Source organism: Pieris napi, chromosome 22 (assembly GCF_905475465.1).
Source record: "Pieris napi chromosome 22, ilPieNapi1.2, whole genome shotgun sequence".
Lineage (NCBI taxonomy): Eukaryota > Metazoa > Arthropoda > Insecta > Lepidoptera > Pieridae > Pieris > Pieris napi.
The window spans coordinates 4,560,534-4,579,499 of NC_062255.1; the positions used below are offsets into that span (position 1 = coordinate 4,560,534).

General features: G+C 33.0%; 1 protein-coding gene across 1 annotated transcript; it reads left to right on the forward strand.

The window, feature by feature from the left end:
• The first annotated feature begins 15,887 nt into the window (after positions 1-15,887).
• LOC125061042 (putative gustatory receptor 28b) lies at positions 15,888-18,759 on the forward strand. Its single transcript, XM_047666183.1, has 4 exons — positions 15,888-15,935; positions 17,195-17,275; positions 17,674-17,824; positions 18,557-18,759. Exons 1-4 carry the CDS (start codon positions 15,888-15,890, stop codon positions 18,757-18,759), a joined length of 483 nt encoding a protein of 160 aa, XP_047522139.1.
• Positions 18,760-18,966: the final 207 nt, after the last annotated feature.

Sequence of the window (18,966 nt, forward strand, 5' to 3'; positions counted from 1 at the left end):
AATAATAATGCACATTTATTACAATGACCAAACAAAAACAATACGATTACGATTTGAACTTGTAATAACTACAGTAGTAACTCAGTACCACAGTGTGAAATTGTGTATGTTATTATATTTAACTTCTATGATTTTTTTTTTATAAAGACAATTCACACCAATTGACCTAGTCCCATGCTAAGCTGGTGACGCTTGTGTTATGGGTACTAGGCAATACATACATATTATAGATAGATAGACATATAAATACATATTTAAACACCCAAGACCTAAGCACAACACCAAATGCTCATCAAATCGATGTTCGTCTCAGCCGGGGATCGAACCCGGGACTTATGGATTCGTAGTCAGGGGTACTAACCACTAGAACAATGAGTCGTCAGATAAAATATTCTACATAACTGTGTGTAGGATTAATTAACAAGATTACAGATAACACGAATATGTAAGGCACAACACATTTGTAAACATACGTGATTGATTTACTGACACGTGTTTAATTACATTATATTAAACATACAAATAATGGTTAATGATTTGTATGGCTAACATCTAGGTGGACAGCCATTGGCAATTATATTGATGCTATACCTGCATATGATTACGCGCGAATATTTTGCCTTACGTTTTTACCGCGCACCACCACTATGTGGAACCAGCTACCCACTGAAGTATTTCAGAACCTATTCGACTTAGGGTCCTTCAAGAAAAAGGCGTACATTACAGGAATTGTCTTGAAAGGCCGGCAACGCACTTGCGAACCTTCTGGCAATGTGAGTGTCCATAGGCGGTGGGATCACTTAAAATCTGGTGAGCCTCCTGACCGTTTGCCTTCATAAAAAAAAGAATAAACTCCATTATTTTGCTACTTGCGTTGACCTAGCTTCAGCGTGCGACTCTCATACCTGAGGTCGTAGGTTCGATCCCCGGCTGTGCACCAATGGACTTTCTTTCTATATACGCATTTAACCTTTGCTCGAACGGTGAAGGAAAACATCGTGAGGAAACCGACATGTCTTAGACCCAAAAAGTCGACGGCGTGTGCCAGGCACTCGAGGCTGATCACCTACTTGCCTATTAAATTTAAAAATGATCATGAAACAGATCAGAAATCTGAGGCCAAGACGTAAAGTAGCGCACTGATTTATTTTTTATTTTGCTACTTCGATATATAAATAAAACATAAAAATATTATGATTAAATAATTTTATTTCTCATTACAAAAATGTCATTTTTTTTACACGCTTTATATTAGCTTCACCTGTATGTATGTATGTAAGTAACCGACTCCTACGGACTCGATTTTGACCCACTTTTAACGGACAGATTTAATTCAAACTTTGCGCACCTGTCAAAGATCGATGACAATGCAATAATCCGAAAAAAAAATGAAAAAAATTATATTAATACCTTAAATACATTGTTGATATAATATAGATCTATATGGCCCTTTACAGCATATGATTTAAATTAATATTTTCGGACGCCGCGGTTCTCCCTATAGCACTTTGAATTTATTATCAGCATTGCACCCGTGCGAAGCCAGGGCGGGTCGCTAGTTATTTATATAGGAGAAACTTAACTGAGTTGCACGTCGCCATCAGACGGAAATCCTAATTTTAGTCTTCCACGCACATGCCCTTTAAAATTCATTAAACACGCATAATTTCGAATTTTAGACGATAATTTATTAAATAAATGCACATCCTCATACTAGATAGACCTCTTCAAATAATTTGTACGCTGCTTTGGCAAGATAAACAAACTAACCCAATGAATTTTGCGTGTAGTGGTATTTGATTTCTTTAAATAATAAGCTATGACACTATACTATGGAGAGAGTTATATTCCCAGTCCGCTCCAGATGTTTCCTTATATTATTATTATTATTACTGAACATTACGCTCAGGTAAGACCGAAGAGAGCCAATGATTGAAATTACATTAAGTTTATAATATTATGTTAAATACTAGTACTCGTCTTCAAGGAGTGAAGGCCTCCTCAAAATTCTTTCTCCTTCAAAATTTTGAACAGCCACGTGAGCTGTGTCAGCCAGTCAATGGCCAAATGAATTCTGAACAAGTATATATATAATAACAGACGTCAGGTTGTATGGCCGTGAGGTAGTATATTCCTATGGTGTTAATTTTGTAGTCTACGTGTGACTTCTAGCCCGTACGGTAAAAGAAAAGTGTTCTTCTGTACCTCATAAATAAAATCATTAATGCAAACTGGGGGAAAATGCAATAAAAGGTTGGTATATGTAGTGTGCCTACTGTCGGATCAGCCTTGCGATTCTGTACCTCACTTTTCGAACTCACACAGCGGTTTTCGCAGCGGCGGTCGCGCTCAAATCAGTCGTGCAGCAGTCATTTTATGATTTGGCATTCTGATAAACAATATTATACAGAATCGCAAGGCTGTAGACAAATTAAAAATTTATTTTTGCTAAACTCTCAGAAATGATTTGCTTGTCTATGATTACCTTACTTTTATACATTCTGTGCTTGGGTGTTAATTTTTGCGGTGATAAAAATACAAGCATTGCAGATTGTTCTGGTTTATAGCGTGTTTCAGATTGGGGTTGTTTGCTTTCGGACATACCCTTTATTATTCTCCATGTTTATGGCTTTGCTGAATTGGCAGTGCTTTATGGCTCCTATTTTAATGCCGATAAGTGCTTAAGATAATACAGAATGAAAGGAGTTTTAACTGAATGGTAGAAAGAAGTAGTTAGGAACAGTGTTGGCTCAGCTTGATCGGCTGTGCACCAATGGATTTTTCTTTCTATGTGTGAGTATAATACTCGCTCTACGGTGAAGGAAAAAATTGTGAGGAAAATCATCACAATTTTCCACACCCAAAAATTCTATGGCGTGTGTCAGGCACAGAAGGCTGATCACCTATTAGAAAGAGCAAATGATCACGAAATAGATACAGAAACCTCAGGCTCAGACCAAAAAGGTTGACTAAACGCAGACTTTCGCCTTTTTATATGTTCTAATTAAAAATTGTAGGATATACCTATTTAATAGTAGCGTAAGCAACAGATGCCAACAAAAATAATGAAAAGTGACAGCATATAGAGTATAGATGGCGCTGTTTCTAGCAACTAAAACTTGACAGACGTACTTTAATAGTTTTAGTAATCGACTGACATATGTGTGCCTAATAATAATAATAATAAAAATAATTTATTTGCGAGATTTTGGTACAAAAATGTTGTGATGGTACAACCTAAAGTTCGTATATTATGCCACATTTGTCTTTATAATTAACTATTATAGACCAGTGCAGATAGCCTTTAAAATAAATAAAAAGTGAAAAAAATTACAGTAGGATGAAACCCATTAGAAAAGGAGGGGAATATGATCAAAATGAAAGGAAAAATAAATTACGGTCGATCTGAGGTCGGGAAGGGGTAGGGGGGGGAGTTTTAAGGGTAAAAAACGGTTTATCTCGATTTCCGGCAAAACTAAAAGTCCTATCGAAGAAAACTAAATGGCAAGGTTGTAGGCAATAAAAAGTTCTACAACTTTTGTATTCACACATTTTTCACATAACCTCAAAATTTATGTGAAAAATTCAAAAAACCAACTTTTTGGTTTTTTATTTCTATCTTTTACAAAAATTTATTTTTTTAAACGAAATTTGGTGAAAACTTACCTTATTATGTCCCAAATATACTGTAATTTATTTGATTAAAAATATTTATTTTTTCACCTTATTTTGAATTAATATCGAAGAAACACCCTAATTTTCAATCGAAAGTTCTGACGTCAAAATTTCAGCTTTTTTCAAAAAGTTGATGTGCTTTCAGTGCGTTGAAATCTCTACTTTCCTATGGTAAAAAAATATATATATATATTACCATAGTAAATCTTCTCAGAAAATGCAAAAAATCGTATGCAGTAACGCCCAGACCCGTCATCCCCTTCCCTACTTCTCTATGAAATACGAAAATTTTAGCCCATCTAAAGGCTAAAAATTTTTTTTAGGTCACTCAGGTATATATAAGTTATCTTAAAATAGTAATAAATAGGCATCTAATTATAATTTAAAGAAGATTCATAGAGAAGTAGGGAAGGGGATGACGGGTCTGGGCGTTACTGCATACGATTTTTTGCATTTTCCGAGAAGATTTACTATGGTAATGTATATATATTTTTTTACCATAGGAAAGTAGAGATTTCAACGCACTGAAAGCACATCAACTTTTTGAAAAAAGCTGAAATTTTGACGTCAGAATTTTCGATTGAAAATTAGGGTGTTTTTTCGATATTAATTCAAAATAAGGTGAAAAAATAAATATTTTTAATCAAATAAATTACAGTATATTTGGGACATAATAAGGTAAGTTTTCACCAAATTTCGTTTAAAAAAATAAATTTTTGTAAAAGATAGAAATAAAAAACCAAAAAGTTGGTTTTTTGAATTTTTCACCTAAATTTTGAGGTTATGTGAAAAATCTGCAAATACAAAAGTTGTAGATCTTTTTATTGCCTACAACCTTGCCATTTAGTTTTCTTCGATAGGACTTTTAGTTTTGCCGGAAATCGAGATAAACCGTTTTTTACCCTTAAAACTCCCCCCCCTTCCCCTTCCCGACCTCAGATCGACCGTAATTTATTTTTCCTTTCATTTTGATCATATTCCCCTGCTTTTCTAATGGGTTTCATCCTACTGTAATTTTTTTTGGTTTCAAAAATTATCGGCACTGGTCTATTACTTCGTGAAAGATTGATATTTGATACTTATTACACCATAAGTGCTAAGCGCGATAAAATATGGTACTGATATGAAGGTTTGTTTGACATGCGTAATAAATTAGCTTTAGAATAATTTCCGTTTCAAAAATCATCCAATGCATAAATCCTATTAAATATTTCGACATTTTTTATTTAAGAATTTCGGTTTCTCTTTTAGTGCCTTCCCTACATTTCTCGACCAAACTTTATTATATTTTTTTTTAAAGGCACACTAACGAAACACATACAAAGACTTACAGAGAACACATAAAATAAAAATCAAGATACATGCATGTGCATCAATAACAAGTGTGCACAACATTTAAAGGGAAACATTACAATGATGAAGAGAAAATAACTTAAACATTAAAAGTAAAAAACAAACTAGATTAAAAAAATACAAACATGCAATTTACAAGTGTATATAAAAAAAAAATCTACTTTGCAATTATCACTATTGGTCACGGATCAACAGTGGCTGCAGAATCTTACGCCTGAAGATTTTTCTAAATTGTAGTACATACTAACGAGTAACGGCTCATCGGATGGTAAGTGATAGCGTTGTCCATAGACATTCAAATTTCCAGATAAGTCGCGAATCTTCTTCGTCGTCGCCGTCGTAGTCGTCTTCTGGTGCTTTAAGAATCGATACGCTCTAGAAGGAAAGAAGTCGAATTGGTTTAGAAACATTCCGATGGATAATAATTAAGCGCTTTATCGATAAAATCTTAGATGGTTTCTCTCAACTCCAATTTCAAGTCAAATCCAAAGCTTTTATTACCAAGTACGTATTTAAATTTTAAATTTCTTAAGTGCGATCGTAAATATCATTATAAAGTCATTAAAAGTTCGTCAACTTTTAACTGATTGAGATGCCCTCAAAGTGAAATGGTAATAGGTAGAATTTGAAAAAGTGTAAAAGTCTTCTGATCCTATTTCGACAAAGTCAATTCAGACGTATTAAAAATTATCTATGGTTCTTGTATGTCAAAATACAATCCATTTTGTACGTACGAGAGTCAAATTATTCCCATATGACTATTCCATATAATTCCACGTGTCTATTCGAATTAAAAAAAATATTTTGGGTGATCAAAAAGAGACAGCAAATTTTCTTTGCATGTTATAATCTAAGTAACTTCAACCCTGCGATTCTGAAACTCACTTCACGAACTCACACAGCGGTTTTCGCATCGGCGGTCGCTCTCAAATCAGTCGTGAAGCAGTCATTTTATGATTTGGCATTCTGAAAAGGTGGGAGCTTGTAGTTTATTGTTTATCAGAATGCCAAATCATAAAATGACTGCTTCACGACTGATTTGAGAGCGACCGCCGATGCGAAAACCGCTGTGTGAGTTCGTGAAGTGACGGATCTGACAAATAGTAAACTTTACAGGGCAGCCATTTTAAAATAATATAATCATGTTAGTTTTTGTCATAACTATTTTAATTCATATTCTGTTATTAAGAAAATTGCCAAGCAAGCAAACAAAAGAGTTCGTTTTGACACAAAATAAAAATAATAACATTAAATTACACAGTTTTCTATAAAAATCACATGTTTCTATCAAATCCGTCACTTTACCGACTGATTAATTTGAAATTTAAATCACATGGATTTTTTTTGTAATGTAGCCGTAATATTTAGTCAATGTAGTATCCAAATATGATAAAAAAATGGTTTTTAGATTTTTTTCAAATCCGACATTGTTCTACGGTCATGACGAAATGTTTGTATTACATTTATATTGAGTTTCTTTTACAACGTTCACGTACATCAGTGTAATAAGAACTGATTAATATGCGAGCCATGTCTATCTGTCCGTCCCAGTTAACTAAAAGCGCTGTTCGTCTGAAATTTTCATGTGTTGGCAAATGAAAACTTTGACAAATGAAAGTTCAAAATTTTAAGCCTTTACGACTAGTATAATAGTAATACCGTAATACATTCTTTATACGTTTTATGTAACGTAAACGTGCGACTATCAATCTAGAGGTTGTGGGTTCGAACCGAGTACCAGATGATTTTTCGTTCCATATGCGCAAATAATACTTCCTTGTGCAGGAAGAATAGGAACCCTCCAATTTTAGACTCAAAAAATCTATGACGTAGAGCGCTGACGGCTGATAATAAAGGAAAATTAATGAAATAGATGCAGAAATGTCTGCTGTGAATTTTACAGGATATATATACATACATTTAACGTTAAAAAGATATTAATATATTAAATACAAAATTATATTACTAATTACTTAAATGTTCAAATATTGGATCATGTTAATCAAAAAGGTAAATAATTGAATGCCACGTTAATTTGTTTATGATATAACAAGTGAATAGCATTACTTTAAAAGAGCTTTATATCTAATTTAACGGGTTTATATATCGTATATAGGGGAAGATCGTTACCCTTCGTACGCGGGGCACATTCATACAGTCAAAATAAAACTTGAACGAAACAAAGTACAGTCTTGTTTTTGTAAGTGTGCATGAGTCGAGGTACCAACTATACATCAACGAAGTTTTGCGAAATTCGCACCGATGAGAGTGAAGTTACAGGCATGGACGTGTTTTCGCGCTCGGTAAGTAATTTTTTGATCAATGTTTTTGTCTCTTGTTACCGTAGATAAAATAAGTTTTCGAGTAGAATATTCTATCAGAACTTGCGAAATATACTTAAGATACGTCTCCAATACTTAATTTATGACGTTTTCCTATTAATATTTAAATAAGTTATATTTTGTTGTTATTCAGTTAGTGGGGTACCTTCGGACAGCACTAGATGGGGCACATTTGAACGAATTGTACTACTAAATTTGTATGAAAATTTGTCGACACGAACTGTCATTTTCATACAAATTAAGTTTTTGACTTTCTACATACACTACTGTTAAGGCATCTTGACTAAACCCTCTGGTAGGTAGGTACGATTGTGTTAGTGTGCTAATTGCTATTTTTTGCATTTACTTTGTCCTGTGTTGCTATTTTCGCTATCGTCGATGTGAATATATATTAATACCTATTTCTTATTATCTTTATTAAGGTTGATTTTGATGCTTGTGAACCAGATGCTTTGAATAATTTACTAATCCATCAAATAGTAGTTCTTTCGAAGTCGACCCTATCCGCATGTTGTAACAAAGTAATAAAACAAACAAAATGACGACGACGGCCAGGAAAACCACGAATTTATACTCCCACACCCGAAAATAAGAAGTGCTAATCCGCACCAAAGATCAAGAAATGTGATTCTAAATTTAAGATACAATATAACTAATTAAATTTTGTTTTGCATAAGAAAAGCTATGTAATTTTTGTTCACTATAAGAAAAGTATTTTATTTTTGTTCAATAGAAATTAAATCTTTATTTTTCTGTTAATTTCATTGCTAATAAATGAATTTTGATTTATGTGTGTCGTTTTAATCGCACGTACGGAACTACCCCACAGCGTACGAAGGTACCCCCAACACTGTACGAACGTGCCCCGTTGATGGGGCAGATTCGTACGTTTTCCAGATTTAGTTTAAATCATAATTATGGTTGAACCATCAGATGAAATCATTTGTATTTTTTTTATATGAATCTCAGATAGTTAGACTATAAATTTAAGCTATCAGGTGATTAATTCATGGAAAAAGAAAAAATGAAAAAAATGAAATGTGAAAACCGTACGAAGGGTCCCGACCTTCCCCTATATTTTATAAAATTATGAAGTTAATTGAAATAAAACTCTTTAAACTCCCACCGCTAATCAAATATCATTCATATAGATATTATGTACATTGTACATTTTTGAACGTAAATAAAAACTTAATTAACAAAATTGAATACTTGTAAATATACATTTACTGCCAGTATTTAAATATCACACAATATAGCTAATTGCAACTTAAATGTTAAAGTCTGTTGGGCCGCGTGTTCTTGGTTCTTCCTCGCCCGTTGGAGTTCAAGTGAACAGGCGCTAATTAATATAATATAACTAAAAATAAATTCGTAATCGTTCGTAAATGTGTATAATATAATATAATAATTTAAGTTTTTTTTTTTATTCCATATCATTATTCTATCTTTACAGTAATTACTAATTCAATAGAACGACACAATATTTATACCCACACCAATTAACCTAGATAAAAAACATTTAAAAAATATATATTTATAATATACCTAAATCATATAATTAATAAGTTGGCGCCTGTTAGATAGTACCGGTGACCCCAGAGCTGGTTCTTTCCTCGCTCAACGAATAAGTATCGCAACACAGCGAGGCAGTGCTGTCAGTTTCACTTCCACAGGGACCAATCTTTTTAAGTTTGTTTTAATTTTGAATTATTGTTATTACTATGTAGGTTTAGAATATTGTAAAAATTGTGTGTTGGAAATAAATTATATGTTACTAATTGCTCATAAACAAAGTTCAGTACGAACGGATGCCCTCAGAATTGTGGATCGCACGTGAATACAAAACGAATGAAAAGTTAATTTTTAAACCTTACAACTCTTAAGTGAGAAAAGTTTCACACGTATTCAATATTTTAGAACAAGAGTACTTCATTTAAAATGTAACATGTATCTGCGCAAATGTTGCAACGAGTATTCTCTGAAGACATTTTGTGTAAAATCGGGCATTTTCACGGTAACTTAGCTGTTAAATTATTTATTTTACGTAGCGTAAAAAGTACTTTACAATTGTTTGTAGCAGCATCAAAATAATTTAATGCCCCTGATCCAATTGGCTTCCAATTTTCGAGTCTATTTTTTTCCAATTACTGCTTCGACGAAAATTTATATTATATATGATTGATCCAGCATATACTCGTATATATATGAAATAAAAATCATCAAAGAAACGGCAACAATCCGTAGCCGAGACCCATATAGTTATTATAACTTGTATTATGCCTGTTAATTGGACATTGATTGTGACTTTTTCGAAATGACGTTCTCGAAAATACTACATGAAAAGTACAGCAGTTATTATATTAATAACTAGCTGATCCGGCAAACGTCGTTTATAATGAAAAATAGGGGTTTATCGTAGCGGGGTGAAAATTAGGGGTTGTATGTAATTTTTAATGTTGTATCATAAAAAAATAAAGAATATTTTTTTATCTAAAATTAAAAAAAAATGTAGGGGTGGACTAACCTTAACATTTAGGGGGATGAAAAATAGATGTTGTCCGATTCTCAGACATACCCAATATGCACACAAAATTTAATGAGAATCGGTCGAGCCATTTCGGAGAAGTTTAACCACAAACACCGCGACACGAGAATTTTATATATTAGATTATTACACGTTGAATGAAAGGGATAATCACCAGGGGTTTTTACTTCAGAACAACATCTTTTTCATTCCCTGGATTGAAAATCTCACTTACAGTTTTTAAACGGGACAAAAGGGTAACTAATTAATTATTTCATTACATCATTATATACTGTTAAATTATTACAAAGTCAGAAGACGGGAATACAAGATCTTTCTTGTATTCCTGAACTTGAATGTTTTGTAAACAATAATTATTATAAATCCTAAATACATAAATGTATTAAAGTCGGTATTTTTTAAATGTTTTTTTTATATACACTAATAGTATATATACATACACATATTAGACATAACATGTTATCAGCTATTATTCAGCAATACAAGTGATATAACTATTAAACTGGCTTAAAAAGCTTTAATGCATGTTGTAATATATACGAGTATGTGACCGTAAAATTGTAAATACCGTTAGGTTGTAACCTATCTCGCAAGATTGTGAACTGTCGAAAGATTTTGAACCTCAACGTACTGCTTTCAATTTAACGTAATATAATTCGGTATATTTTAATCTATCAAAGTAAAACCGTCAAATTGTGAAACGGAACGCACCTCGCGCGCTGTGATACGGTGACATATATAACAATTAATGGCGCTAGACTTCCATATGTTCTACCTGCCTCTATCCTCTACCTGCTTATTCTTCGATAATTTTGGCAATTGCAAGCAAATGAATAGTCATTTTGTACATAATAATTCAGGTTGCAGGCTCGTTGATTTTGCCTAACACCAGTTATTTACAATGTTCTTCTACGAAATACAGGTATTTATTAGTACATATAGATGAATAATCAATTAGTAAAAGAGATGGTTATAAATTGCACGCTTTAAATGTTTATTTTAAGACATTGAGTAACGATATTCTTAAATCGAAATTTTTCAATATTCGCCTGTAAGTTTAATAAAGTCGCTAAAAGGTTTCAAGAAGTTTTAGCGGGTTGCGAAAGGCGGTCGCTCAGACGGGAAGTAGTTCTTAACTTCAACAGATTGCAGAAAGGATTTGTGTCGGGATACGCTCGCTGCCAAGACCTTACGTCTGAAACCTACGTGGAGTTTACAAATCTATTACTGAAGTTTATATACAAGATAGAATTATAGTATTATCTATATATAAAACTGTTAATCAATATTTATATAATATACTAGCGGACCCGACAGTTGTTGTCCTGTCTTAACTATGCATATTGATTTCAAATTGGTATAATTAATTAAAAAATATTTCAGAAACAAAGTGTTTATTATTCTAATGCTTTATGTTATACAACATTCTTTGTTTGTTTGTTTGGCTCGCATATTATTATATTATCAATATAATAACTCCGATCGAAGCATTAATTTTAAACGATATTCATTTTTCTTACATCCTCTTTGACTATATTTGCACGCATTCTGTCAATGTTATGACAAACGCCATAAGGTTACATCAAAAAGTTCGAATTGTATGGTGGTTAAGTATTCTTAAATTTTCAAATTTTCCGCGCAATTTTTTTCTTTTTTTCTTTTATAAGAACCTTCTCCTGACAATTACAAACACAACAAAAAAAAATCAGACAAATCGGTCAAGCCGTTTTCATGTTATGTCGTGACAACGGAAAACGCGTTTCATTTTTATATATATAGAAAATATATCTGTAACAATATACGTTTGGCATATTAGGTGCTAGCCTCTACTAGGTCAGATATATTTCTTCGTGTGTTTCAATAATAAATGCTTACCTTATCTAATTTAATATATTTTCTTCTTTTTTTAACAGTAGTTGCCTGGAAGAGATCGCTTGAAAGCGATAAGGCCGCCAGTTACCATTTAATTTGGTCAATTTTATTATCTTATTTCAACGAAGTATTAATAAATAAATAAATGATCACCAGTCTTTGTACTTTCTCTAATAAGGACTGGTACACTGTCAGAGTTCAGGGTTAAAATCGTACGTTTTTATTTAGTTCCGCATTCAAGTTATTTTGCAGATTTGGCACCCAGCGACTTTTCATGTTATCAGACCTCAAGATAATTCTAGCTGGACAGAAATTTTGCGCTGATGAATGATAAACGCCGAAACTGCCTATTTTGAGATTAAAAACAAATCATACTATAAAATTGGTATCGAAAAATATACGCTATAATCGTTGTATCGCTCTCGAAGGCAACCATATTAAATAATCAAATCAAATTCTATATAAGCTTTCAGCCCACTATACCTTGAATATTTATTCAGAAAGAAAAGGTTATATTTTTTTTATATATCGCGATTATGAGTGGCGAGTTCAATGGTATTGGATGACTGAAATCATTGACGGCTACATCTTGATGTTGGTAGGTTCCGACCTTTTCACCAAATGCAATGTCCACTTTTGCAGTTTGTTAAACAATTCTTCTGTATGTAAAGTAAAATTAAAAATCATTTAATCATATAGGTAACATAATGTACACTCATGACTCGTCAGTAAAGAAATACATATTAATGCTTCTAATTTTACATTTACTGCCAGTTCTCAAATCAAGGGTGTATAACGGGAGAGAAGAACTGGCAATAAACTCTCCGCCACTCTTTTTAATAGTCATTTTTTTACACAACGTTTGTAAGGAGCTGCACAATGTTCCACATGACATATTAAGTAATTATGTAATAATAATAACATAAATTTAAAAAAAAACAAAGACATGGTGAAATAGGAGCACGCACTTAAATTCTCGTGGGAACAACACGCAAACACATAGTCGAAATAACTAACATCACCGCATACACGAATTCAAGTACGACCAGTCACCACAAGTAGCACCCGTTCACGAGTATAAGTATAACTGTGTATCAGTCAACGCCTTACTTGAAAACTTACCCTAAAAACAGTTTATTCTGTGAAAAAGTATCGTGAATACATTTAGAATGATATTTTGGTATCATCAACATATTAAAATTATCGCAATTCCGGAGTCAACAGTATCTAATATGTACAAACGAATCTTGCATTTAGAGGAATCATTTTAGTAGGGACGGAAAAATATTAGTGAAAAACGGGGTTTTTTAAATGCGTTTACAAAGAAACAAAGCATACAAATGCGAAGCAATTTGTGCGGGGGCTGACAAATGAGGTGTCGTGTGGACTGGGATCGTACCGGGGAGTTTCTTTTATCTTTCGAGTGTTAAAACGACCACAATAGATATTTGCAACAAATAAACGGATTTTCTTTTTCGTCCCTTTCGAGAGAATTCTCTCATTAATGTGGTTTCCTGTAATTCGAGAATAAATTAGGTCCTTTGTGCCTATATATTTAATAATTTTTCTGTAATTTTTATTCTATTTTTTATCGAAATTCCTCTACACTAAGATTGCATAAAGTAAAATTTAAACAACCATACATCATTCCTACATATCCAATGCTCGTCTAATTTACATTTTTCAATTGTGGCCACAATTTGGGTAAAACGTCACGAGAAAAGGGGATGTGTGAAATTACTTTGATACGTACACGTAATTGACATGTGTCGGTGCGTCGTCGCTATCTCTTATCGATATCAAATATAAACGATTGTATATATATAGTGAATCTTATGTTATTTACAAGTGTATAAGTTATACTACGCTAAGTGTTACTGAACGAATAATTAGAATTTATTAAAATCATTATATTGTTACTTATCCAGTTAATTATTAGTACTTAACTATAAAAAAGTAAAGATTTGTTTAAAGTTAAAATAACATTAGTTATAAGCTGTAAATCTAATAAATAAGAATACTAATGTACACATTTTTTAATGTTCCCGTAATTAAAAAACATTTACAATTTGTGCCAACATGACAACGTGAAATCAGCTTTCCATTGAAGTGTTTCCGATCCTATTCAACTTAGGTTCGTTCAGGAAAGCCAACACACTAGAGTGCCCTCTGGCGGTTCTTTTTGTAAAAGCCTTCTTGTGAACCAAAACTACTATCTCTAAAGATACTAGTATATTTATAGTTTTTACTATTACAGTTAAATTAACTCAACGTTTACACTAACATAAATTGCAGTACATATATTTCGATTTTTACTATACTTCTATATCATATATCTATATAATAATACTATAGAGATCAGTAATTAAATAAATCAGTCAATAAATCATCTGATTCGCAATATTTGTTTTCTTAATAGGTCGGTTGCCTCACGAAGTTTTCCGTCATCGTACGAGCGGGTGGTAACTGCGCATATAAAAAGCCCATTGGTGCACTGAGGATTCGAACGCACCACTCCAGGCTTAAGAAGGGCACACTCACTAAGCCAATACTGATTTAGTTGTTTTAAAATCTATAGTTTTGGTTTTCAAGTAACATTGATACAGGTTTCAGTTACAAACGAACGAGCAATCCAATTCGTATAATTCAAAGCGCGACGATAAAAAATGTTCGTAAAACAACTGGCGGCCGTGAACAGTGAGCGCCTAACCATTTAATCGATGTTTCTGCTCTATTTTTTGTATGCAATTTATTGTATGAAAGTCTGGGTACTCTGTAACTTACAAAGTGACTATCTCGACTTTAATGTTAAGTTTTTGTAGCGCAATAGCAATGCGAGATAGGGATATTGAAAAATTATAATACTGAGAGAACTACATCGAAATTGCATACAAAAACGTGTTAAATATTATTATATTTATTTACAAAAGTTTGCCAACGCTTGGCACACTTATATATTGGTACATGAGAAAAATAAAATACAACATTGAATGTGACAATCTCTTTTAGTATAATATATAATAAACATGAAAAAATACATCAATTCATAAATCAGAATCCCAAAGGGTTAGATTCATTCCTGCATATGTTGCATTGTTACATATATCTAGAAAGCAAATCGGGGTTCAAACGCGCGACCTAATTTACTTAGACCACATTTATCTCTAGTATAAATAGCGTGTTTATATTTTTTATTACATCTGAATCGATAAAAATTTCATTTGTATGAAAGATATATTTTTATTATTTCTTAATAAAATTGCTATTTAATAATGTATGGTGACCTTTAAAATAAACAAAAGTAGACCATTAAACATAAATTATTATGACACTTGGTACGTGTAAGTCAATATAGTAATGAAAACAATCAATTATAGTGGTCTACGGTAATGAATTTCCACACTAGAAACAAACTTGTCACAGTTAAGATGTCGAAACCGGAAGTGCGTGTGAATTCCTTTTTTAAAAATCGCTCCTATTACGTGGATCTAATTTCAAAAATTTTCATCATAACGGAAATGATTTTGGGACTTAATCATCTTGCGTTATTTGGGAATATAAAAAGCATATTTATTAAAATCGGATACGCGTACTCCGCCTTCGTTTTGATTGTTTTCAATTACTTCATGTTTGCGAACAATGTTTGGTCGGTCCCTCTAACTGCGTATAACTGTTCGTACTTTTTAACGATAGTTGAGTGTTCGCTATTGTGGAAACGATTACGTAATTACTTCCAACAGATCTCCTTGTTTGATACAGTAGTCGATTGTGAGATAAAATTATCACGTTCATCAAAATATAACTTAGTACAGTGTATATTTTCTTTGTCGTGTTGCCTAAGCATTTTAATTGTGGAACAGATGTTTTATGGTTTAAACTGGTTCGTAATAATTTTTTTGCCAATGAGACTCCTTCACATTATGCGATTTTATTTTTGCGCCCATTTACTTTATCCACTTGTTATTCGTATGCAGTTAATTAATTTTGTATTTGAAAGTTCCTTTCCAAATGGAGAAACGATTAGACCGCTTGATAACGCTGTCAAATTTAAATCCCGCAAACACTTTGAATTTACAAGGTTGATCGAATATTTTAACATGATTATAAAAGCATATGATACATTGAACAATGCTATGAAATGGCAGGTTAGTTATTTTATTAATTTATTGAAAAAAAGTGTATTTAACCAAAGCTTAGAAGAATTGACAGAATTAGAAGAATTAGTACTTTAGCGCGTGCTTCTATTTCACCATGCCTCCTGCTGATAGAGGACAAGTCTATGTTTTAATTTCTTTTATTATTATTAATTAACTATCATTACTTAAGAAGTTATGGTGTATTGGTAATATAATAATTAGAAGTATGGTGCAATGGTTGCAACCTTACAAACATTGTGTAAAACAAAAAACTTGGCGAAAAAAAGAGGGGCGGTGAGTTTATTGCTAGTTCTTCTCTTCCGTTCCACGTCCTTGAGTTGAGGACTGGTAGTAAATGTATTAGGAGAATTTAATATGTATTTCTTTTTTGACGTTCATAAGGGTAAATTGTGTTTTAATCATTAATGTTATAAAATATATTATGTGAAAAATGCGCTCTAGGAGGTGAGAATATTAAAACAGTAAAATGACATATTGTGTCGTTTGTGGTGTCGAAACGCGCCATCGCGTTTGTTTTCGAGTTAGATTCTTACCCCCCGCATCTGAGAAGAATAAGACGGGGAACTAACAGAAGGATAACAAACGGAAGGATGGATGAGAATGAAACGAATGTCGTAAGACGAAACCAAGTTTATTGCCAGTTCTTCTCTTCCGTTCTACGCCCTTGATTTGAGAACTGGCAGTAAATGTAAAATTAGAAGCATATAATATGTATTTCTTTTTTGACGTTCATAAGTGTACATTGTGTTACCTATATGATTAAATGATTTTTGACTTTGACCACATGTTATTATGTTGCGTACATGTTGGACTGGATATGACGTTGACAATTAACAATCAACTGGATTGCGCTGTTTCGTCTTTACATTCTCGCCTGATTTAAATTTTTCCCGACTATGTCTGAACCAGTAACTGTAATGTCATTATGCATCAAAAATACAAGTAGTCTAAAATTTAAATCTTGGAGAATTACAGCATTTTGATATTTCGGTTATACACGCTTGGAGTTTATTTTTGGTTTAGTTTGTTGGTTGGGTTATTGGCTTAAAATAATTTTTATAGAAGCGTTTTTTTTATAAATTATTTTATAAAGTTACCCCTAACAATAAATAAATGTACCTCCTAAAAACCCTCCAAGACCAATTGCTTTCCCCTAAATTTGGGGAAACCTTAAGTTGGCAACACTGGTTTGAATTGCCACATAGCAATTTTCCTGCGCTTAGTAATAATGTTAGAAAATGTTGCAGTTGCTGTCTATGTTTATCGAGCTTTTTATAATTGCTATGTCGGATCTGTATTTCATCACCATGGAGTTGTTAACAAAAAAGGTTTGATTAAAATTATGAAACTAGTTTGTATGTTTGTTTTATAGAATAGGGGGCAAACTTTCAGGAGGCTCACCTGATGTTAAGTGATACCGCCCACGGACACTCACATTACCAGAAGGCTCTCGAGTTCGATGCCAGCCTTTCCAGAATTAGGTGGTGCGCGGCAAAAACTGCCTAAAAAGCGCTCAGTTGTGGAACGACAATCAAAATGACAAATATGTGTGATTAATCAACGTAATGGAATTGAAAAATTGTTTTTGTAATATTTATAAGAACGCTATTATTTTTAATACGGTTAATTCAGCGTAGATAAATTTTAGTCATTGATATGAAAATACACTTTTAATTTTTTTAACGAGAATTATTAGGAATTTGTTATATATTATTTTATATTTCAGTTCGATATTGACGGCACACTAATGGTAGCTAGCATTTTGACGGTTCAACTTTGTCCAATGCTATCCGTGTGTATGAATGGAGATAGATTACACAAAGAGGTGCTATGGCTCCGGGAGATGCTTGCTTGTAGACTCTACGAAGGAAGATTAGGTATGTTTTGTATCTTTTTTTTTATAGAACAGGGGTCAAATGGGCAGGAGGCTCACCTGATGTTAAGTGATACCGCCGCCCATGGACACTCTCAATGCCAGAGGGCTCGCGTGTGCGTTGCGGGCCTTTCAAGAATTGGTACGCTCTTTTCTTGAAGGACCCTAAGTCGAATTGGTTCTAAAATTAATTTATTAGTTAAGTTACATATATATTTTATTAAACGAGTAGAAGCGTAAACAAAATGTAAGCAACCATCGCACACTTGAAGCCAAATTGAGCCCTTTAGTTTTTACCAAACTCATAAATTGTAATTTAACATTCGCGTTTCCGATAATGTCCAATAACACAAGTGTCACTTATATTGACGAACTCTTCAATAAGTCAAGTTAGTTTTTTGTTAGTCCAGCGTCACAACCAATTTTGAATAAAATAAAAATAAATAAGTTAATGGCGCTACAACCTTTTAAGGTTGATCATTTGTTAATATTCAAGTAGGTGATCAGCCTCCTGTGGCCGACGCACGCCGTCAACTTTTTGGGCTTATGCAAGCCGATTTCCTCACGATGTTTTCCTTCACCGGGAAATGTTAAATGTGCACATAAAACAGAATGTTCATTGGTGGACAGCCGGGGATCGATTCTACGATCTCAAATAGTCGCACGCTGAAACCACTAGGCCAACACTGCTGGTATTTTGAATACATATCTTTAATCATTTTGTATATTGTTGCAGAAAAAAGAGACCGGCGACCCGCGCAGGCCCTACTCACACTAACAGAAGCTCGCAATCTGTCATTTTCACTTTTCCACATGTTCAACGTGGACATATCACTTCCATTCAAAATGTTTAGCTTGCTTATAACCTATCTCATTATACTGCTACAGTTCGAAAAAGTTAAAAATAACTCACTTATAAAGCCAACACTACTTGATTAATTTGATTTTAAAGTTAAACAAAAATTTACAAAAAAAAAAAGTAAAAAAAAATCTGTGGCGTTACAACCTCTTTAGGTCTGGGCCTCAGATATCTCAATCGGTGATCAGACTTCTGACACACGCCGTCGATTTTTGGGTCTAAGACATGTCGGTTTCCTCACGATGTGTTCCTCCACCGTTCGAGCGAATGTTAAATGCGCAGAAAGA

Bases quoted from the DNA above. Each gene is read 5' to 3' on its own strand.
- LOC125061042 (XM_047666183.1), top strand. From the start codon at position 15,888: ATGATTATAAAAGCATATGATACATTGAACAATGCTATGAAATGGCAG. The intron at 15,936-17,194 runs GTTAGTTATTTT...AAAATGTTGCAG, and splicing joins ACAATGCTATGAAATGGCAG to TTGCTGTCTATGTTTATCGA. The intron at 17,825-18,556 runs GTATGTTTTGTA...ATATTGTTGCAG, and splicing joins ACTCTACGAAGGAAGATTAG to AAAAAAGAGACCGGCGACCC.